This window comes from Ursus maritimus, unplaced genomic scaffold (assembly GCF_017311325.1).
Source record: "Ursus maritimus isolate PB19 unplaced genomic scaffold, ASM1731132v1 scaffold_10, whole genome shotgun sequence".
Taxonomy (NCBI): domain Eukaryota; kingdom Metazoa; phylum Chordata; class Mammalia; order Carnivora; family Ursidae; genus Ursus; species Ursus maritimus.
The window spans coordinates 25823922-25847608 of NW_024423344.1; the positions used below are offsets into that span (position 1 = coordinate 25823922).

The following is a 23687-nucleotide window of genomic DNA, read 5'->3' on the forward strand; positions in this document are numbered from 1 at the left end:
CTCGCCTCCCCTCACCGGCCCGCGCCGTGGCTCCACCCCTCGCGCGGCTCTGCGTGCCACGTCACCGCTTGCGGCGCTTCCGGAGGCGCAGCGGGCGATGACGTAGGGGGACGTGCCCTCTATATGAGGTTGGGGAGCGGCTGAGTCGGCCTTTTCCGCCCGCTCCCCCCTCCCCCCGAGTGCCGCTCCGGCTGCACCGCGCTCGCTCAGAGCTCCCGGCTCCTGCTAAGGTAGTGCCGCCGTCGTCACTCTCCAGCCGTCGTCATGATCATCTACCGGGACCTCATCAGCCGTGAGTCGTGACTGCACTACCCCTACTGCCGCGCGCAGGGGACAGGGGTGCGGGTGGGGGCGGGGAAGAAGGACGCCGCCGCTGTCGTGGGCCTAGGGGACGCCGGCGGCCTTTCCGGGAGCGAGGAGGGGTCGGTGCCTGGGGCACACCTCGGGGTCTCGAGCGCCCGGGGAGGCGCGGGGGCCGCGTGCGCCTGGCCCGCGCGGGAAATGGCGGCGCCGGTTCCACACCTCCGGGCGCAGCGTGACGGGCGGGTCTGTGTCCCCGAGCAGATGATGAGATGTTCTCCGACATCTACAAGATCCGGGAGATCGCGGACGGGCTGTGCCTGGAGGTGGAGGGGAAGGTGAGTCGGTCGGGCCGCGCGGCGCGGGGGAGGCAAGGCCGGGCAGGCTCGGGTTTCCGCCGCTCCCCCGCCCGAAGTTGTGCAATCCTCTCCGCTGCCTCCTGGCGGAGGAGACGCTCTTTCCGGGCTCGGGTTTTTCTAGAAATGTGGAGGCGGAGCTGAGCCTGGAAATAGGTCCGCCGCCTTGGCGCCCATCCTCCTCCCGGGCTGTCCGGGACAGGTAGCCTCCGGTTAGGGAGCTCCAAGCCCTTCAACGTTTGCTCTACACGTACTTGTTCATCAGCCCAAAAGCCCACACAGAACTTCTACTTGGTTGTAAATGACCCCGCTTTCCTTCCGGTCAACATAGAATTCTTACTGAGTTACGATGTTCCAGGAATTTCAGACGGCTTCAGTTTTTTTCTCCATAACAATGTTTTAGTGGTTTTTGGCAAGAGTCAAAAGTGGTGGGAGAATGATGGATATGTGAACTGACACACAAAATTCGGGGGATGCTTTTAGCTAAAGTCAGAAACGTCTGAAACCAAACTTTTTTTTTTCTTAATACAGATGGTCAGTAGGACAGAGGGTAACATTGATGATTCGCTCATTGGTGGAAATGCCTCCGCTGAAGGCCCGGAGGGCGAAGGTACCGAAAGCACAGTAATCACTGGTGTTGATATTGTCATGAACCATCACTTGCAGGAAACCAGCTTCACAAAAGAAGCCTACAAGAAGTACATCAAAGATTACATGAAATCGTAAGTGCTCCTGGCGCAGCCCACCTACTGTCTGGAATCCCGTAGGACTCAAGGATAAGCTGACTTGGAGGTTCTTTAGCAGCAGACATACTTGTGAAAAAGGCCTTAACCTTTCTGTTGCGAGCTCCCAAGGATAGTTGGCTTTTCTATAAATAAACTAATGTGAACACACTGGAGCATGCAGTGTCGTTCTAGCTTTTTAGAAGTGTACTTTGGCAATAACATGAAGTCCAAAATTGTGAACAGTCTGGAAACTTCATTCTGTGAGCTCCTGGTTTCTTGATGGTGCCATGTTAATTGGGCGCAGTGATAACGAGCCGCCCTTTTCAGTGCTTGTCTTAGTTTGGATCTTCCCCCCCCCCCCCCCCCTGAGAACTGAGTACTTTAACCTATTAATAAAATACTGTTTTAGAATCAAAGGCAAACTTGAAGAACAGAGGCCAGAAAGAGTAAAGCCTTTTATGACAGGGGCTGCAGAACAAATCAAGCACATCCTCGCTAATTTCAAAAACTACCAGGTAAATACCATAAATGTTTGTGTCAAAGAGTTGTGCCATTTTAGCTGCCAAAGGAGCAAATTACTTGATGAATAGTGGATGTAACCTGGCGGTCTTCTGGGTCTTTTGAGCAGTTTAAATAACTTCATAGATGGAATTCCAGTAGTCCAGGCTGTGGAAAGTAGCCTTCCCTGCTCCCAAGTGTGTTTCTAGATCTTGTCTGCTTGATTCCAGAATTTGGTCCCTACTCACTTCCCAGAGGACATTTTTCATTTCTGCCTGTCTAGAATTGCTTGTTAACCTCCTGAGTGGTCTTCCAATCTTTTTATTTCCAGCTTCAGTGTCTCATTGCCACTAGAGTTCTTTCTACACTTGTTCTGTTGGGAAACTCAGTGACTTCCCCTTATAAGGAGTAAGGAAAAAACTCATTACAGCCTGGCTCTTTGATTTTCCAGCTTTCACATGTCCTCTGGCCATAAGATAACTTTATCCCTATAATGTGCTTCTCTCATTGTATGTTCCTTAATGCTTGATGATTGTAAACGGGCTTTTGCAGAGTTTGGATTGTATATGTGGGGCTGAGAGAGTGTGTTTCCAGAAAGTATGAAGTGTTCTGGATTGCTGCGTACTTTGGTCAATTGTTAGTGTTCTCATTTGGTGAACAGAAATTTGGTTCCTATTTCTTTTTTTCTCCTGGTGAAAGTCTCTTAAATTGTGGTGATTTGAATCCTCCTTTGATTGTTTTATTGTAGTTTGTTTTGATATGATCTGTATATAATGGTCTAATTCTGGGTATTTATTGTTTGCTTCCTAAGTTCTTTATTGGTGAAAACATGAATCCAGATGGCATGGTTGCTCTGCTGGACTACCGTGAGGATGGTGTGACCCCATATATGATTTTCTTTAAGGATGGTTTAGAAATGGAGAAATGTGTAAGTATAAGGAAGTGGGTTTAAATCAGTAATGTCAAAATGGAGACATCTTTGGTGTGATTCCTTGTTTCTTGCCCCCGGGATAGTTAGAATGGGTTTTACAGCAGTATTTGTAAAATGTAGGTCTAGCTCTTGTTTCTTTTTGGGAGTCTAATAGAGTTGTGTTTCACATGTAAAAGATTTCTATATACAGAAAGCTTGTCTTGTAGGTGGCTTAAATCACTAAGCTGGAGATCAGAAACAGCACCTTGGGTTGATCTTACCCCATAGAAACGGCCCTTCATATTTTGCCACACATGCGTGAGTGGCATGCATGGTGTGAAACCTTTTTCACTTTGGTTTACTGGTAATTGGCAGCTGGTCATTAAAAACCTTGATGTTAACTAGCTTTTAGTAAATAAAGTTAGAGCTGACTGCTTACCCAATATGCAAAATCCTTTAGTAAAATTAAATGAATGTCTACTATGCATGGCATTGCTGGAGGCAGCATAGAAATGAAAGCATTCATTATCCCAGCTTTCGGAGGCTTCCATATAAATTAGGGACAAGATCAATTTTAGGCTACCCTAAATAATATGAGAGGCAACAGTGGACCAAAAAAAATGTCTTAGGATGGGACAGATGATTTGCTAAGGGGATTATTCCAGGAATAACTGCGGTTTTTGTTGGTAGAACTAAAAGTGTGTGTACATGAATGGGACTTGCTTTAAAATGAGATTTCTAGAAAACGTGCTACCCCTGCTTTGGTAAGGATGATTCTGCATCCACTGATAGACCTTGAACAGTTGGCTGTTGTTCTTTTGGTTTGCACTAGGATGCGAGAGAAAAAAAATCCCTGCGCTTTCTGTCTGTCTCTGTGGCAGCCCAGATTGAAGAGGGGAATACATCTGCAGCGTAGAAATGTTAAATGTTTTCATACTGGATAAAAGTGCTAATACAGTCGTTTTTGTTTTCACAGTAACGAATTTGGCCATTACTTTGGATGTATCAACTGTCGTCATAACTGGCTGCTGCTCTTCACCCACACAACACCAGGACTTAGACAAATGGGACTGAGGTCATCTTGAGCTCTTCATTTATTTTGACCCTGATTTATTTGGAGCGGAGGCATTGTTTTTAAGAAAAAAACATGTCATGTAGGTTGTCTAAAAATAAAATGCATTTAAACTCATTTGAGAGAATGCCTCTTAGTTTACGTATTAAATCCATCCTGTGTAGTGTCCTGGAGAAGCTAGAGCCTGGTTGTAGACTACTGCTAGGAAGCATAAGACTGCCTGCAGATCACTTCTACAGTGAAAACTACTTCTGGGACTGGAATATAAAAAACAAGAACCAAAAGTCTTAATTCTGAGTTCAAGTAAAGGGAAAGACCATGCTCCTAGGTGGGCCAACATTTGAAGTGGATTCCTTACACATTTCATCACCTACAAATGGAATTAGTTAACTCTGGAGGAGAGTACCAAAAGAATAAAAAGAGACTAATAACAGTTGGAAGCAAAGTATTGTGTGATCTTATTTATCATAAGTAGAGCCAAGTTCTAGAGAAATCTAGATGTCTCCTGGAATGTTTATGTCAAACTCTGTGGAATGGGGTTGGCAAACTGGCTTGTCCTGCCACCTATTTTTGGGACTTCAAGGAGGTGTTTACATTTTTAAATGGTGGGAGAAAATACGTGGTGGGATGTGAAAAATATGAAACCTAAAATTTGTGAAAATTTTGGTTTTTTGAGCACTGCCGTGCTCATTTGTTTATGTACTGAGTGGCTCTTAACTGTTAAGAGCAGAGTATGAGGGAGACCTTAAGGCCTACAAATCGTAAAACAACCATGTGACCCCTCACAAGAAAGGTTTGCCAGCCCCTGCTTTAAAAGATGGTCTAGATGGAATGTGGGCTAGGTGGTGGGCTGAGGAAAATACTGCTGTTATGTCCTATTGTACCCGAAAGGGCTGTGGGTGGCAGAAGGAGAATAAGGAAAATGCATCCATTTGACAGACCTGGAGCAGTTCCTGTCTGCTGCTAAGGTTTCCACTAGAGATGCAAGAAAAAAGGGTCCTCGCGCTTTCTGTCTGTCTCATTGTGGCAGTCAAGATTGAATGGGGGAGTACAGGGCGGGGGAAATGGAGAATTAATGTAACTCAGAAGTAAACCTTAACGAAGATCCTGTTTTACTCCAAAGTATCGAAAATTTGAGTTCACGAGAAGTATTGGAAAAGGATTTCCCAGACTTGCCTTTTGACTGATTCCGCTTTTAAAAGATTAAAGGTTAAAACTAAATTGAAGGCAAGCCCGTGACTCATCTGGTCCTGTGACACATGAACCCAGGGCGAATCCAGTGATTTAGCCGTCTGGAATTTGCCCTAGAGATTTCAGAGTTCATAATGTGGTTCAGAACCTGAGACGGGTTTAGGTTGATAGTGCCCCCTGGTGATGAGTGGAAGCAAACCCAAATACTAGAAACTAGTCAAGCTGGTGGCAATTTTAAGCATTCTGATCTAACGTTAAAGTAGAAAAAGTGCCAGTTGCTGATCTAGGAAGCCCTCTGCAACATAAGTGGGGAAAAGATTTTGGGGCAGCGGTTAGTGCTATGAACGTAACCACCTGGTTGTGTGAAAGGTTTTGTACCATCTAACCTGAAACCTGATGTAGTGAGTGACCCATGGAAAAGACTAGAAGAAAAGGAGATGCAGAGGCTTTCTAGGAAGTGAAGAGTCCAGATGAGTCCAGCCTTAGGAATGCTTACTTTCAGTTTCTGGTTACTCCCAGTTAAGTTTAAGATACTTTGTACAAGAGTAACAGGTGATGTGTACTTTGTCAGCATGTCATTTTATGTCCTTATTGGTATTAAGCTTGATAAAGTCATGTTCCTAGTGTTCTTTGAGTCCTAGGCTTTGTTACACGTTTGGAGACAAATTGTAAAAGGATTTAGTAGTATTGTCCAGGAAGGCCTTTGTAAAGTGATTTGAATAGGAAAGCAAATAAATAGGCATGTGGATATCTGCGGGCAGAACAGTCCAGGCAAAGAATTGCAAATTCAGAGTCTGAAGTGGAGTGTATAGACATGTTCTGGGGACAAGGTGGCCAGTCTGCTGGACCCCCAGTGACAAGAGAAAGGGTTAAGGCATAGAAGAGAGTATCCAGGAAAAGAGGAAACCAAGTCACGTGGGAAGGCCAGAGGGTTTTGAGCAGAAGAGTGATACGATCTGACCTAATGAACTGGGTAAGCAGTGGAGTATTTTACCTGGGAGGAGAGGTCTAAAGATTTAAAAAGCTACTGGAAAATCTCAGTGCATGACATTCGAAGCAAAAACACTGGGTGAGAAAACCTAGAAAGGATAGACTCAGCTCTCCAACTTCGAGCTTGAGATGGTCAGCATGATGAACTGTCAAAGTGATTCAGAGGAACTGTCCCTGAGGTAGGAAAGTCACGGGAGTGGCCTGGAGGTCAAGTGGACAGTGTTTCAGGGTTAGTCAAGATGAGGTCCAAGAAGGAAACTTCACAAGTCTGTGAATAGTGGGGGAAGAAAGCCTGATTAAAATGGGCAGCATATTGCCTGTGAAATGTCAGTCCAGTTGACCCTCGAACCATGTGGCTTTGAACTGCACAGGTCCCCTTACACGTGGATCTTTCACAGTACTGTAAGTGTATTATGATTTTTCTCTAGCTTTACGATAAGCCTACAGTATACAACATACAGAATATGTTAATATGCTGTCCGTTGCCTTCTGGCCAACAGGCTATTAAAGTGGGGAGCGGAAAGGTAAGTGCAGATTTTTTACTGTAGGGAGTTTGCAGATATAGTTAAAAATCATAGTGATGGTAGTTTATAGCTGTCCCACTGAATTCCTCCAAATCCATCCCTTTGTGCGGCAATGGTATGTCTGATCGTAATGCTTGTTGGCAGGCTAAAGCAGATTTTTATTTATTTTTTTTACTATTGTGGGGGCATGTTTTAACTACTGGAATATTCTAGTATACTTTCTGAGAGTGTGTAGATTGTGGATTTGTACTATTTGTACATGGTTTCCTATAACAGCCTGGTATTGGCATATAAGATTCCTCCGTACACTGGGCGATGAGAACCTCAAGTGGATGTGGTTTTAACAGTCCACACAATTCAGTAGAACAATGCCAGTTATGAGCCTAGGGGAGGATTCTTTCCAAAGTAATGACTTGTTCCATGAGGTTTCCTTCAATTACTGACGCCTCTCAATCCTCCCCCTCCAGGATACACTTGACCTCTCCCTTTGTTCATAGATACATAGTACTCTTCTGAGCTAGTGTAAAGCAGGAAGCGTGGAGATGGGGGGATACCTTATGGAGTGCTTTTGCATGAATGCACCACAGTTGAAGGTGAAGAAATGAGAATTCAGGCTTCAGGTGACTCACTAGAGGGGTCCTCTGTGGGGAGGGGGGGCACAGACCACAATTGGCTGGCCGGGAGTACAATACTTATCTAGTATCGTACAGCTATTAGACACTCAGTCCGGAGTTTCTAACAGTTTGGGCTAGAAATCTAGTCTTGTATTTGGTGATTTTCTTCATATGTAAAGACAGCAGATAAGTTCTTGTTTACTCTCAATGCTACTTGCACATGACCTCACCCAGAGCACAGGACAATAAAATCACTACCCAGAGTATTACCTACCTACCATTCCCTAAGCAGCTGGTAGAGAGCTCGGAAATCCCATAGAAAGTTTGAGGACAAGTATTCAAAACAGCTATACATGTAATTTCCTTTTTACTAATACATTAATTTGGAAGTCTCCCTCAAGAACTGCCAATTTGTCCCGTAAGTCAAAGAGCCAAACTCCTAGCAACCTGGGGGGGGGGGGGGGAGATTGGCGGGTGAAAGGAGGAAGATTACTACACATGAAATTAAGAACATGAACCTGTCGTTTTGACTACCTTACTGAGGTGGAATAATGCCTATCAACAGATGGCCAGTATAAAACTGGAAGCTGAACACCCCTCCGTGGGCTGCAATCAGTGTTTCTGCCCATCACTTTCCTAGGGTTCCATCCTTCCGAAGTATCCCCCCGTTGAATCAATGTGAGGGCGATCCACATTGACGGATTTTGTCAGGTGGAACATGGGCTGGTGTCACTACCCTCAGTGACTGCCATCATACTGGCAGGGCAGTAAATACCAACTGCTGGCACCTATTAAAAGCTCAAGTGACTAAGCCTTTGAAAACTGGTTAAGTAATGTGCAAACTGCCCCACTCTGCTCTACAGACAAAGGAGGAGGGCTGGGTGTGAATGTGAGAGCAGCTGATTTTTAGCATCCCAAGAGCAATGTGGAGGCTTCCTTTTCTAAGGCAGCTACTAAACCCTCTGGTTTATGGGGTGTGAGAGTTGTGCAAAACTCCCAACTACAGCTTAGCTTCCCTATCACTAGCCTGTGGTCGTTTTGCAGAATGTTTTCTAACCCCTCGGGGTGTCTGCATCTGAAGCCCCTTCCTACACCTGCCTTTCACCCGGCAGCCCTAACCACGCAAGCTTCTGCTTCACAGCCTTCGCTCTGGCTGTTTGCTAGGCCCAACTGCTTTTCCCAGACAGCCATGTGGCTCGCTCTCACGACCAAGCCTGCTCAAAATCAGGGAGGCTTTTTCTGACCATGCCATTGAAAACACCACCCAGCCCCCTTCTGTGCTGCTTCTCTCCATGGTACTTCTCACCATCTAACATACTATGTATTTATCTGTCTCCACTCCACACAGGCTGCAAAAGGCTTTGAAGCTCAGTGCTGTACCCTGATGTTCAGAATGAGGCCTGGCGCTTGGCACATACGTGCTCGAGGTGTGCTGCCATGGGATTAACGGAAGGGTGGGACGCACTACACACACACCGCTGAGTTTGACCTGGATGTGCTGCTTTTAAAAAAGTATTTCATATCCTAGTCTGAACCGCTGAGTTTAGTGCTTACAGCAAGCTCCTCGGTCCCTTGCCCTACCTCATTCCTGCCAGGCTTTCTTTACTCTTCCAAAACACATTCTGCGTATTTGCTCTTTCTTTTTTTAAATCCTTATTTCTAAATAACTTGCTTCAACTATTATTTTTTTAAATATTTTATTTATTTATTTGACAGAGATAGAGACAGCCAGCGAGAGAGGGAACACAAGCAGGGGGAGTGGGAGAGGAAGAAGCAGGCTCATAGCAGAGGAGCCTGATGTGGGGCTCGATCCCATAACGGCAGGATCACGCCCTGAGCCAAAGGCAGACGCTTAACCGCTGTGCCACCCAGGCGCCCCTCAACTATTATTTCTTGTTTTTTCAGTTTCAGAGTTTAGAAATTACCTTCTGACTTTCTCTATGGAAGACGAAGATTATGCTTTCTTGGCGCTGGTAACTCCCCCCAGCCCTGTCACTTCTCTTTCCCCATCCTCCCATATATTATCTCCCAATTTAAGTTAATAATTATGGTATGTCTACGTATTTTTTCCAAATTGAGCCAAATAGTACGATTTCTATTCCTTGACTGTTTTACATTTTGCTGGAGTTAGTTCATTCCCCACTGCTTAGTTTTCTGGGTACTCATTAACCCCTAAACTCTGTAGAAAATGTAACAATTCTCCTAATTCCAATGAGTGGAAGTTTCCCCCACACCAAGCAGCTGGTTGTATTACAATTTAACTCGGTTCTGACACTGTCGGGAGACAGCATCAGATTGCGCAGGTGAAGGAATCCGCCCTCCTGGACTGCCCCCTCCTCCCCACTTCAGACGCCATTCACAAGTCCAGGTTACCTGTGCTTCTAGAAATTGGAAATTCCCACACCCTTTCCTCAGGTTGGATTAATTTGCTAGAGCGGCTCACGGACCTCAGGAAAACATTTTACTTACTAGCTGACCAGTCTGCCATGAAAGGCTAGGACTCAGGACCAGCCAGATGGAAGAGGTGCACAGGGCAAGGTCTGGGGAGGGGGTACGGAGCTTCCGGACCCTCTCCAAGCTCGTCAGCCTCCTAGCAGGTAGATGTGTTCCCAACCTAGCAGCTCTCTGGACCCTGTCCTGAATTTTTACAGAGGCTTCAATTCCTAGGCTTGATTAAATCATTGGCCATTGGTGATTGGTTGGATTCAATCTCCAGCCCCTCCCCTCCAGGGAGGGGTGGAGTAAGACTGAAAGTTCCAACCCTTAAACACACCTTTGGCTCCACTGGCAATCAGCCTCCATCCTTTGGAGCTTTCCAAAAATCACCTCAAAACAAAAGCCACCTTTATTGCTCTCATCACAGGAAATCCCAAAGGTTTAGAACCTCTGCCAGAAACAGGGACAAAGACCAAATATATATGTCTTATTATAAATCACAACACTGCAAAATGTAAATTTTTTTTTCAAAACTTGAAGTGTTCCAGGAATCTATTGGACCAACTTTATGTTTTCTTGAAGAGCTTCCTCACGGAGGCCTTTGCCATCTTGCTGCCCTGTGGCACATGGAGCTTCTCTCTCCCTTAGTCTGGGATTCCCTTCACCACTTACCTAAATCCCAAATTTCCTTTCTGTCTTGGTGAAGCAGCTCTCTAATTGCTTATTGAGAAGTTAAATGTTTTTTTGGGCAGGGGGGACTTGGCTTATATAAAATATCCTTATTCTCCTTTTATACATGATTGATAATTTGGCTAAGTATGGACTTCTAGATTAGGAATAATATGTCAAATTTAGACATTGTCCAAAACCCATTCTCTTCTGGCTTCCGTGCTACTATTGAGAAGTTTGCTATTCTAATCGTCAGTTCTTTGTATGGTGACATGCTTTTTTTTTTTTTTTCCCTTTCTGGAAGTTTTTAGAATCTTCTTTGTTCCTGAGATTCTGATAGTTCATAATGCTAGTATTTGGTATTGTGTCTTTAAACATTTCCTGTGAGACACTTGGTGAGTCATTTCAAACATGGTTTTCATTTCTTGGAAATTTTCTTGAAATGTGTGTATACACATACACACACTTAAGTGTTTTCCTTCCATCTTCACAGTTCTTTCTGGATTTCCTGTTAGTCAGATGTTGGGTCTCCGGGGCCTGCTTCTCGAGGGTGATCTTCAGTGTAATCTGGGCACCACGCAGCTATTCCTTGGCCACCAAGGAGGCCAGTTCATGCACAAGGCATCAGGAGGCAAGACTGCAGCTCAGGTCAGTTCCTCTCTGCTTCATTTCAGGACTTGAAGGTGAAGAGCCCACCTTGTTAGCATGTGACTGTGTGTTGAGAGCCTGCCAGGAACACCGGAGAAGAGTCGTGGAAAAAGTACACATAGCAGCTTCTCAGGTTAGGGAAAATCAGAATACTTTCCTCATATTTGTACCATGTTTTATAGATTGAAACATATTTTTGTATAATTTGTTTCATTTAACGTGGGTCCCAATCTTAGGAGTTTCCTTGGCTGTCCCCATGGAGTAGTGAGCCTAGGCCCTGGCAAACTGGAGACCTGAGTCCTCAGCATGAGTCCCCAAGTAGGTAACCTGCTCCCTACATTTAAAAGACCATTTTCGGTTTGTTTTTACTGATAGCCTTTTTGCCTTCAAGATATGTCTGTACTCCTATTTCTCGATGTGTTCGCCCTGACACAGTAGGCTGTGTACTGCTGTGTCAGGCGGGGAGGCCCGGAAGGAGGCGGTACGTTATTCTCTAACAGCATGGTGCATTGTTAGGCACGAAGCCCAAATCTGTCACCCACCCCATATGGGAGTTATTACACAGTGACATTTCCCTGCAGTGTCTTGTAACATTAGACTTTTCCTTTTCTTTCTTAGATTTCTTTATAACACTTCCCTTACGTAAAAATAACGTCTTTTAAAAATGTGAAAGTAGCTATAAGCTCCCAGGTTATAGGAGGTTAGCATAAGAAGAAAGCTTCCATTTCCCTCTGCACCCCCCCCATCATTTTGTTCTCCATTTATTTAATAGCCGCCTAGACTGAAATCTAAATATAGTACAAGGTTCTGGGAGCACTCTAGAAGTCTGAAACCAATAGTGCTGTCGTTAAATTGCCACTAAATCCTGCCGGCCGTGGCAGCTCACACTGCTTCCACACTTCCGTGCCTGGGCAAACCACAAGTTCCTTAATAGCCAACTTTTAATAGTGCGCGCGTAATCTAACTGAACCTGTCAGAAAAATCTTGCCTCGTATTGTTCTGACTCTACTGCAGTTCTGCCCAAACCACCCGTAGCAAAGGGATGATTTTCTTTAAATTGCACTCTGTTGTGGACTGGCAACTTTCGTAAACTACAATAAACATGAATTTCTAGAAAAGGGAGCTAGGAAATCTAAAGGAAAAACACTCCCTGTGTCACTCTATATACGCTTCACTTCTGACACCCCACACGTCTTAGTTTCTCCAATCACCAAGCAATTCTGTGACACCAGTTGCGTGTCCCACAATTTAACTCCATTCTGACACTGTCTGGAGACAGCATCAGATTGCGCAGCTGAAGGAATCCGCCCTCCTGGACTGCCCCCTCCTCCCCACTTCAGACGCCAATCACAAGTCCAGGTTACCTGTGCTTCTAGAAATTGGAAATTCCCACACCCTTTCCTCAGGCTGGATTAATTTGCTAGAGCGGCTCACGGACCTCAGGAAAACATTTTACTTACTAGCTGACCGGTTTGCCATGAAAGGCTAGGACTCAGGACCAGCCAGATGGAAGAGGTGCACAGGGCAAGGTCTGGGGAGGGGGTACGGAGCTTCCGGACCCTCTCCAAGCTCGTCAGCCTCCCAGCAGGTAGATGTGTTCCCAACCTAGCAGCTCTCCGAAACTGGAGACTTGACTAAATCATTAAGCTTTGGTAACTGAACTCAACTTCCAGCCCCTCGCCCCTCCCAGGGGGTATGGAACTGAAAGTTCCAACCCTTTAATCACGTGATTGGTTCCCCTGGCAACCTGCGCCTATACTGCGGGGACTTTCCAAAAGTCACTCTATTAACATAAATCAGTTGCGGTTGAAAGGAACTTGTTAGGAATACAAAAAAACACACATTTCACTTTTATCTTCTGGAGCTATTTCAGGAGCTGGGAACAAAAGAAGCCCTTATAGTGCTTATCACTTAGGAAATTATAAAGGTTTAAAGTGCTAAGTGCTGGAAACCCAGGATAAAGACAAAAATATCTTTTTTTAAGTTTTATTTATTTATGTAATCTCTACGACCCAGGGGCGCCTGGGTGGCTCAGTCTTTAAGCGTCTGCCTTCGGCTCAGGTCATGATCCCAGGGTCCTGGGATCGAGCCCTGCATCGGGCTAACTGCTCAGTGGGAAGCCTGCTTCTCCCTCTCCCACTCCCCCTGCTTGTGTTCCCTCTCTGTGTCAAATAAATAAATCTTTAAAAAAAAAAAGTAATCTCTACACCCAACATGGGGCTCAAACAAGAGTCAAGAGATCAAGAGTCACAAGCTCTTCTGACCGAGCCAGCTAGGCGCACCCCCCTTTTTAAAAAATACCTATTTCTTATTATGAACCACAGTATCACAGGAAAAAAATATACACACTACAGTTCTAAACTCCTGTTTACTAGATTTTTAGATTATATTTGTATACACAACAAACAAAATTATTCTGTTAAATCACCTTTAAATGTTTCTAAGTCCTTTTAAGTTAACTAAACAATGAGGCCAGTAGACCGGGTGGCTCTAACACCTTAGCAGCCGGTAGAAGCGAAGCGAAACCTACCACCTGTCAATGCCTCAAGGCTAGCAAATCAAAACCTAAGGCCACCCAATCACACACAACCACTTAGGCTTTCCCAGAGCACGCAACCCTTGACACTAGAGCCAATCAAATAATGTCCTTGCTCCGTTTCCGCCTGTCCAGACAGAAGCCTCTCCCCGAGCGCCTGTTGGTGGAATGCTGCCACCGCTTCTGGCGTGGCAGGGCCCAACTCAAGTCGTTTCTTGCTCAACTAGACTCTAAATTTTGTTAAATATGCCTCAGTTTATCTTTTATTAACTCTCAGTTTCTGCCCCACGCTTGAGCAGTACTGGCCTGAACTTGACCTGGTTTTGAATTCAGAACACTGCAATCCAAGCGTTTCACCCTTTCTTTTCAAAATCTTGCAACACTCTTCAGCCTGTCTTTCAAAAACCTCCATGGTGTGTCCCAAACGTACTTCTAAAACACCAAATTTTATTGAGGTATAATTTATACACAAGCAACGGTATCTTCTCGGGTGTACAATCTGATGAATTGTGATAGATGTGTGTACCCTTGAAACCACCACCACACTCATGACACAAAGCGTCTCTGTTACCTCAGAGAGATTCCTGTGTCCCTCTGTAGTCCATTTGGCCCCAGTTCTAGGGCCACTGCTTCTGTCACTAGAGTTTCGTTTTGCATTTTCCTTTCATTCGTTGTAATGATTTGGAAATTTGTCCACGCTGTGGACATATCAGTAATTTTTTCCTTTATATGGCAGTGTGGTGCCCCACTTGGATCCTACTGGTGTCTCTAGTTTGGGGTTACTGTCAATAAGGCTAATGTGAACATCTGTGTATTAGCCTGTGAGTGGACATATGTTTCATTTCTCTTGGGTAAATACCTAGCATGGAGTGGCCGGGCTGTATGATAGGTCAGTGTTGAACTCCACACCCATTTTTCTCACTATTTCAATTTTCTACCATTCCTCCTAGCCACCCTGGAGCCAAAATGACTATTTTCTCTTTCTCAGATGTGTCCTAAGATCTCCTGCCTCCACACCTTTCTTCAGGTTAATCCTATGGCCTCCAACGGCCCTTTCCAGATCATTCCATCTACCTTAGCTGGGTTCAACCACTAACGCCACAAAGGTCTCTTTCTTCCTCTCGGTTAGAGGTAACTGCTCCCCCTTGGAAAGCCCACAGAACTATACCATTCTTTTCATCTTAGAGCTTGTCTCCTCTACTGGATCTGAAGTGTCCTTGATGGCAGGGTCCAGTTTGGAGGCTTCCCACCCTCAGGGCCTATTCAGTTCTTCGCATAGGGTAGGCACTCAGTAACCATCTGTTAAATTAAGGAACGTAATTTTTAAGGCAGGGAAGGCGAGTGTATATGGTGGTTGAGAGAAGGGAATAGGTAAATTACTTGGAGAGAAGAAAGCTAATGGTGGTTACAGCAGCTCCTTTGCAGTAACCTTATTTGAAAACAGACTAAGAACTTGTCTACCTTATGTGATATGAGGTGTTATTCAAAGGGTGGCAAGATATCTTGGTTCTCTGTACCCCAAAACTGCCCTCCTCCAATTGACCTGCTTGCATATCTGAAATTCCACCATTAAATATCCACTCCTATCTAGGAATTGAGTATCAACAATTGGTAATATCACAAAAAAAGAGACAATCGGGCATTAAGTGCCTCCTGACGGAAGGACACAATACCACCTACAAAATGGTTTTGTGAAAACGATCAAACCTGAATCTAGTTGGCAAGCAACTACCAAAGTACCACCACTCCAGGGACAGAGGATGTATTAAACTCCATTACGGTGATGCCATCACCAAATCCTGACTGGTGGTGGTGGTGGTGGTGGTGGTGGTGGAGAGGGGGACAGAACAAATAATTTTTTTTTTAAACAAATAAATTGACAGAAAAAAGAAAGGCAAACTATAGATTAAGAGACTAAAAAGATCAGCTCATTGCAATTTATGGACCTTTTTTGGGTCCTGATTGAAATAAATTGTAAAAAAAAAATGATGACATTGATGATATTATGGGATTTATTTATTTTTTTTTTGTGAGTCTTAATCTTTTAGAAATATTACAGAGCAAGAGAGAAGTGGATGGTGACATAGATGAAACCAGATTGGTAAAGAGTTGATAATTCTTAAGGTTGGATGATGGGTACATGAAGATTCATTATATTATTGAAATTTCCATAAAAAAAAAAGACTGCCTTTGGGTCAAATTTGGGGGGCTCAAAAAGGCCTTTTTCAAAATGTAAGCCTTGGGACACCTGGGTGGCTCAGTCAGTTGAGCGTCTGCCTTCGGCTCAGGTCATGATCTCGGGGTCCTGGGATTGAGTCCCTCATTGGGCTCCTTGCTCCGCTCCCTCTGCCCCTCCCCCTGCTTGTGCTTGCTCTCTCTCTCTCTCTCTGACAAATAAATGAATAAAATCTTAAAAAGAAAAAGAATATGGATTTTAAAAAAATGTAAGCCTTCCCAGTAGGTTACCACATAAACAAATGATACATCATTAACATTTTAGCCCTTAATGGTTTCCAGTAGCTGACATGAAATGTTCACCTTCCTCAACCCAGCCTTTTAGCACCTCGGCCCCCACCTTCTCTAGCTTCTCCCTCACTAAACCCCAGCCAGCACCCCCCCACACACACATACCCTCCACTTTCCTGCATCTGTCCCCTTCTGTTTGTCTCCTGGAATGCTTCCTCTTCTATCCTCTACTTGGCCAACATCCCCCCCCAGCCATCTTGAAAGACCCAGATCAACGTCGCTTTCCCAGAGTGCCTCTCATCCTCCTCAGTCAGAACATATCACTGCACCCCTTGATGCACAACCAAGAGCTTTGACGAAACTGCCATTTCCAAACACTCTGCACATTGTGTTCAATTGTAATGGAGAATTCTGAGTTCTTCCCCAGTTCACATCAAGATAGATGTTTTTGGTGGATTAACTATTTTGGTTCATCTCTTCTACCAATTCTAATCCTAGTCAGGGCTGGACAACCTTCACTGAGAGGCCCCCTTAAGGCCTGTCCTTTCCCAGAGGTAAGCAGGCCGTACTCAGGTGTGATGCTGGGCACAGCAGCAAATTCACACAGCTGCAGGTACTGACAGGTCAGAGGTCTGAAGGGAGCAGGCTGCGGAGAGACTCTGGCAAAATGGAGGGCGCGTGCCTGGTTGAAACGTGTTTTTACCGCCTACCTCCAATGGACTGTGGTCCCCAGGGCATGAGGGCCCAATATTATCAGGTCTTCTGATTTGTCAAGAAAATCTAGTAATCTTCTCTTGCATAGGCTCCTTCCACGGCCCACATGTTTTTGTTTGTTGGGTTTTTTTAAAAAAGATTTTATTTTTAAGTTATCTCTGTAACCAACATGGGGCTCGAACTTACAACCCTGAGATTGAGTCGCATGTTCTACCAATTGAGCCAGCCAGGCACCCCCCAAGGTCCCACTGTTTTTATAAAATTTGCAAAAATAAGACATTGAATCCGTAATCAGTTAGGACTGCTGTCTCTTTCCACTTCGATTTCCTTTCTGTCACTCTCCTAAAATTGGGTGGCACTGGAGCGACTATAGACATTTTTGGAATCCAAGTCCAGTAGAGGGACGCTGACTCGGCGCTATATACGGTGTGTGTTTAGTGGGATGCTGGCATAGGAATAACTTCCAGAAATTCTTCTACCGTCCACTGGACAATTCACCTGGAATCATGATGTGTGACTTAAAGATGGAAAGTCAGAGGTGATATGCTATAACCTCTGAGGGACCAACATTAGAATACATAGGTGGTGGAAAAGAAACAAGGTGTCAAATGAATAGAGCCAGAAGCTCGTTTAAGGAAAAGTCATCCACTCCTTAGATGAATAAAACTCTTTATAAAATTATGTTATAAAGCCATTTTGTGCCAATAGTGGGATGAGAGTCCAGGACTGACAGATCTTTTCCTTTTTTTCAAGAGTAATCAGATGGCCCATATATTTTTGTAAATCATCTGCAGAATGAAGAGGTGGCCAATAAATAATATATTTTGTTGCAATATATACATATATATTGCAAAAAGCATACCGGGAAAATACTGAAATTGATAGGCAATTAATAAAAATATGTTATTTTTCTGAATATCTGTCAGCTTTTTAATTTTTTTATTTTTTAAAAGATGTTATTTATTTAGAGAGAGAGCGTTCATGAGAGTGGCGAGAGCGCACAGGGAGAGGGAGAGAGAGAATCTCAAGCAGCCTCTGCTGAGACCAGAGTCCGAGGCAGGGCTCGATCCCACAACCCCGAGATCATGACCTGAGTCAGATGCTTAACTGACTGAGCCACCCAGGCACCCCTGTCAGCTTTTAAAAACTAGAAAGTTTTAAATTTATTTTTTCATTCTAAATCATGGTTTTTTAGCCTTTTTTTTCTATGGCCCTCTGTAGCAGTCTGGTAAAGCCTATGAACCTCTTCTCAAAATAATGTTTTTAAATGTATAAAATAAAGTACATATGATTACAAAGGACACCACTGAAATACAGTTATCACAATATTAAAGAAAAAAATTTATAATATAGTCATATTTGCTTCTTAGTGCGTTGAATAAGATTCACTGGCAGGCCTAATAACTACCAAAACATTAAAGTAATGCTGAGTGTAAAGGCTATTCTGAGCTATCTGTACAACTGCATTTTATATGTAACTTCTATTAGTAACAAAGTCATGGGTATTGCTCTTACCACTGTGGTGTGTTGCTTGCATTTATAATTGAAAAAAACACTAATTTTCAGTTAGAGGTTAATGAAAATAAAGATGTATTTTTTTTTTCTACCCAAGTAGATTTTATCCAAAGGAGGTGGGAAGGGGTGTTCATGGACCCCAGAGTCATAATTTTATATTTATTTCCTTAAATAGGGCCTCCGTAATTATATCAGCTTTAGGCCCTATAAAACTTGGATCTTTCTTCCAAATATACTCAGGCAATGATCACTTGTCACCATCATCACAGTGAACACGGGGGTGGGCGGGGGGCAAGCCACTGCCGTCTTCCACCTGTCACTCTCCACCGGCTGGTGGAGGGCTCAGCCCTGGGCCGGGTCTGTTCTGTGCTCAACCTGCTCGAGCCTTAACCACCTCAGGCCCTGCACGTCACTCCTCTGTCACCCCCTCCCACAGCTTCCCCTCTCCCCGGAAGAGGCCCCATGTGATGTGGTCCCCTCCCCTGTGATTTCATCTCCAGCACCCCTCTCACTCACACGTCCTACACATACTCCTGGCTTTCTGCCTGCTCCTCCCCTGGATTTCCACGTGCGTTACACTCATTTCTTCAGGTCTCCCCTCTCCTGTCACAGAGGAAGGCCCTTCCTAACCAGCGCCTAACCGAGGAACCCTGCTAGACTTAGTATCACCTCCTGACAGGTTATACATTTACCTGCTGCTGTTTAACTCCCTCCGTGTGCCCATTAGAATGGCAGTTCCATGAAAACAGGGACATGTATTTTTTTCCCCAGTTTTAGTGTTTTTTTTTTTTTTTAAGATTTTATTTATTTATTTGACAGAGAGAGAGAGACAGCCAGCGAGAGAGGGAACACAAGCAGGGGGAGTGGGAGAGGAAGCAGCAGGCTCACAGCGGAGGAGCCTGATGTGGGGCTCGATCCCATAACGCCAGGATCACACCCTGAGCCGAAGGCAGACGCTTAACCGCCGTGCCACCCAGGCGCCCCTAGTTTTAGTGTTCTACTCTCCAGTGGGCACTTCATAAATATTTGCTGAATAAACCACAAAAGAGGAACTCAGATCAGAAAAGACGGGCTTAACATCTAACAAGAGTGTTGACATTAAGCAAAATTTTGTCTGGAAGGAAGGAACGCCAGGAAAAGACCTAAAATTCCCATTTCTGTAAAGCAGATGTTCTCCCCCAGTCTCCGACCTTTGAAACAGAGCAAAAGGCCCCAAGGACCATTTGCTTACCCATGGGTGCTTGCCCCTGGGAGGGACACATTTCAAGACCTTTGTGGGGAAAATAACCATCATTATGGTGATATGTAAAGGTGTTTACCTGTCTGCTTTTGGTGCAGTGCCAAATCTTCTGGACACGTTCAGTGGACACATAGACTTTTCAGAGTGACTCGAGGTTTGGACCCCCCTGGAGATCATCCTAAGGAAAGATCAAAGACCACTGTTCAGAAGCACAGCTCCAGCCCTAGAGAGGACAGACTCATGTGTGCCTCAGTGCCCCAGCCAGCTCCCCACGACCCGCGCCCCCCCAGCCTCTGTCGCGGCCCGGGGACTCCAGGAGTCCCCCAGAACGCCGCCGCCCTGCCTGCCCCGGGACCCCCGCCCGTGTCCCCTCTGCCCACTGCGGGGAGCACAGGGACCGGCTCCGGGAGCAGGGGCCCGGAGGGATCGGGCTTTGCCCGGGAGATGAGACGGCTCGGCTCCGGGCTCGCNTCGAACTTGCCCAAATTAAACAACAACGAACCGCGGCCACTCAGCGGCTGACCCATCTCCTCCCCCTCAGTCCCGTTTTCCGGGGACGGTGGCGAGAAGCGGCATTTCCTGGTGACACAGTGCGGGCCTCGCGGTTGCAGCGATTGGGGGAGCCGAGCGGCTCTCGCCTTAGCTCGGGAGAGTGAGAGCGGAGCCTAACAGACTGCTCTTTGGCTGCACAGCCCAAGGGCCTTGCCTCCGGCCTCTCGGCGCGACCACGAGAGGGAGATGTCGCCGGGAGGGGGCGCCTGCTGCGCGGCTGGGACTCCGCGTGGTGAAGTGTCAGCGTGCCCACACTGGGAGCGGGCCAAGCAAAGAAACAGCGGGTCAGGAGAACCCATGAAGAGTGTCTCTTTGCTATGGTGAGCTTCCCTTCGGAACCAGGACTAAGCAAACATCTCTATAGCCTCGTGGAGAAGAGCCCAGACTCGGCTCATTGCTTAGCAACATAAAGTGCTACTAAAAATGCAGAATAAAAGGCAGGTGGTACAAAAGTACATGGATACTGTTGAAATCTTGATGGCTAAGGGGGGGTTGCTTCTTGATATGTCTTTGCAGAAAGGTACTAAACATCCCCTTGGGAATGAATGGAAATGATGCTGTTGGTATATTAAGTTCAGTCTAATTTTGTTATTAATTAATGCTGTGGGCATTCTAAGATGGCCGAAATGGTTAGCCTGAGCTTTTATGAATTTATTCTTTCCGAAGATAGTTAAGTACTACTGTGCAAAGTGCATGTGCGTCACCATGGAGTTCGATTTACAGAAAGCTCTTCATACATCTGCTATCACACTTTTGCATCTTTTTGTGACTATTTTGTCATCTCTATTCCTGCCTTTTCCTAACCCAAAGAAAGGCAAAGGCAGGTAAAATGATGACATGGTGGGGGTGCAGAGTGGGAAGGGTAAACAAACTGATAGTTAATATCTGAAATCTTGCCCCAGGGTCTTCTGGAACCAACAAAAATTAAAATATAAGAGCAGCTGTCAGTCAGTGTTATTCTAGCTCTCAAAAAAATTTAACACACTTTGCAAGCACTTCTCCAAGACTTGCCAGCGGAGTTAGACTGGGCGGTGAGATTGCTACGATTTTATCAAAATTTGTATAACCAATAACCATAACTCATTAGTTGCACCACTAATGTATAGATAAAGCAGAGAATGAAAAATATCTGCAACAGGTTAAAAAAAAGTATGTAGGTAAAGTTTTTCTTTTTGGAAATCACACTGCCCAGCCGCTGCATCCATAGTATATGTATAGAAAAGGGACTTCGCAAGTAATGAATCATGGAACTTTACATCAAAAACTAGGGATGTACTGTATGGTGACTAACATAATATAATAAAAAATTATTATTAAAAAAATGAAAGAAAAGATACTTCACTAAATTGAACTCCTATATGGCCAATGTACTTAAAGAGCCCTGATGTTTGGGCGGTGTAATTCCTCGGAAAGCCACCCGAGGGCGCCCAAGTTTGCTTCCTACAAAACTCCCGAGTTGCAGTTCAGAAGCGTGAGACAGCCCTATTGTTTCAACATCGCCTTCCTGGGAAGTGGTGTGGGATGCAGGGCTGGTAACCCTAGACCCACTGGTGTGAACTGGAAGATGTCTGGGCTAATGCCCGCTGTTGGATTAGAAAGTCTTGGACCTTGTTTTCTGTTGTGGTTTGCTGCAGAGGAGGAGGAAGTTCCTTCTCCCCTCTCTCTCAACTTGTCCACTTCCAAGGGCTCTTACAATGCTGGTGATCAGCAGTGGTCCCTGGAACAGTGTAATTACAGCCTAATGACTAGGTAGGTGTGAATGGCAGGGAACTGTACATCCACAAACAAGTGAAATAAGCTCTGCATAATCAAAAGAACTTTGTCATATGCTCTAAAAGTTAAAAGTTCTGAATACTGAGATTCTTTTATTTTCAAAAACCTCTCTGAATCTCTTTAGCCTTATTTACTGTGACTCACTGTATTTAATATTTACTGCTGTGTTACAAATAACACCCAAACGTAGTGCTTTAGAACAATAAACACTTATTATCTTGCAGCTTCTATAGGTTAAGAATTGGGGGGGGTGACTCTTGGGGCCTCTCTCATGAAGTTATCAAAATGTTAGCTGGGTCTGCAATCATCTGAGTCTGGCTGCACTGGAGGATCCACTTCCAAGAAGCTCATTCACATGGCTGTTGGTAGGAAGCCTCAATTCCTCACCCCATGGACTTCATCATAGGGCTGTTTGAATGTCCCCATGATAGGCAGCTGGTTTTCCCAGAGTGAGAGATCCAACAGACAGTAAGGTAGAAACCACAATATCTTTTATGACCCAGCTTTGGAAGTCACACACCATCATTCTCTCAACATCCTAATGGTTACACAGGTCAGCCATATTGAATATGGGAGGGGACAGACTACCCAAGGGTGTGAATACCAGGAGGGAGGGATCATCCAAGACCCCCTTGGAGGGTGTCTATCACTTGTCTTGTTTTCAGGATGCACTTTTAAGGGGCACCTGGGTGGCTCAGTTGGTTAAGCATCTGCCTTCAGCTCAGGTCATGATCTCAGGGTCCTGGGATGAGCCCCGGGTCAGGCTCCCTGCTCCTCCCCTCTTGCTCTGTGCCACCCCAAAACCACTCGTGCTCTCTCTCTCAATAAAATATTTTTTAAAAAGTGCAAGTGCACATTTAAATATCTTTTCAAACGTACACTTTACCTTGTTTAATGTTACTGAAAATGTATACTTGAACCACTTTTTAAATGTATACCAGAAAGTTTATTTTCCTATGAGTACAAAGGCTTCCCTCTTCCACAGGTCAGAAAACAATTTCTGAAGAGGTGTGAGTTGGGGATGTGTGTGTCCCATCTTAAATAATATATAATATATGCTATCTCACAACTACAAAAACTGATGTGTTAGGGAGAAGTTGTCTGCTTTCTGGTTGGGAACGTTCTCATTTTTTCTACATTCAGACTTTCTAGCAAATGACAAGTTATACTAATAAAATTCAATTCAAGTCATTCAGGGAGTTACTGGATCACTTTGCTTCATAAATAACAATCCCAAGACTTTCTTTGTATGACCTGACACTAGCTATTCCTGAATGGTACCTGGAATGATTCTTATATTCTCTTCTCCAAAAATAAGGGCTCTGAAGCAGAGAGGTTTCAAGCAACCTCAGAATTGGGAGAATGGCTGAGAACTTACAGCTTCAATTCACAGTGAGCCTGGATGCCATTAAAAAGTCAAGAGGAGAAAGACCCTCACTCAGCAGAGAGCCTCCATTTCTGCCAACAGCAGAGGCTGTGCCCAGGCATCAAATAGCTCTGTCACCGATCCTCACACAATGTGGACGCTGCAACAGCTCCGACAGAGCGTCGCTTGGCTTCAGAAACACACCTGTGTGCAATGCCCCTTGCAACGACCTTTAGTGGGAAAGGGCCTGAAAGGGGAATCCAAGAGCTTTTATGTGTGTCAGGAAAATCAAGCTTAACAAACATTCAGGGAATCTGGTTGTTTCTTCTGAGAACAAAGAATAGGGCTGAATAAAAGCTAAAAGCAAAGGACCTTCTCAATACTAGGTCCCTAGACTTTCTATACAGGAGTGTCTGGCTGGCTCAGTCAGTAGAGCACGTGACTCTTCATCTTGGGGTTTGTGAGTTCAAGCCCCAAGTTGGGAGTAGAGTTTACTTAAAAAAAAAAAAAAAAAAGACTAGTAACAAAGATCCTTCTGTGGGGGTTGGGGGAAGCCTTTGTACCCATTTTACTGGATTATCCAGGACAGTTT

The 23687-nt window shown here is 44.9% G+C and overlaps 1 protein-coding gene and 2 non-coding genes across 3 annotated transcripts; all 3 read left to right on the top strand.

Annotated features, from left to right (window-relative positions):
- The first annotated feature begins 132 nt into the window (after positions 1 to 132).
- TPT1 (tumor protein, translationally-controlled 1) lies at positions 133 to 3978 on the top strand. The gene is made up of 6 exons (XM_040622959.1): positions 133 to 292; positions 565 to 638; positions 1188 to 1378; positions 1791 to 1896; positions 2691 to 2807; positions 3766 to 3978. Exons 1-6 carry the CDS (start codon positions 265 to 267, stop codon positions 3766 to 3768), a joined length of 519 nt encoding a protein of 172 aa, XP_040478893.1. The 5' UTR covers positions 133 to 264; the 3' UTR covers positions 3769 to 3978.
- On the top strand, positions 3566 to 3696 carry LOC121101446. Its single transcript, XR_005833428.1, has one exon. It is a non-coding gene; the product is annotated as a small nucleolar RNA SNORA31 (small nucleolar RNA).
- Positions 3979 to 4783: 805 nt separating the features above from the next.
- Positions 4784 to 4917, top strand: LOC121101448. Its single transcript, XR_005833431.1, has one exon. It is a non-coding gene; the product is annotated as a small nucleolar RNA SNORA31 (small nucleolar RNA).
- Positions 4918 to 23687: the final 18770 nt, after the last annotated feature.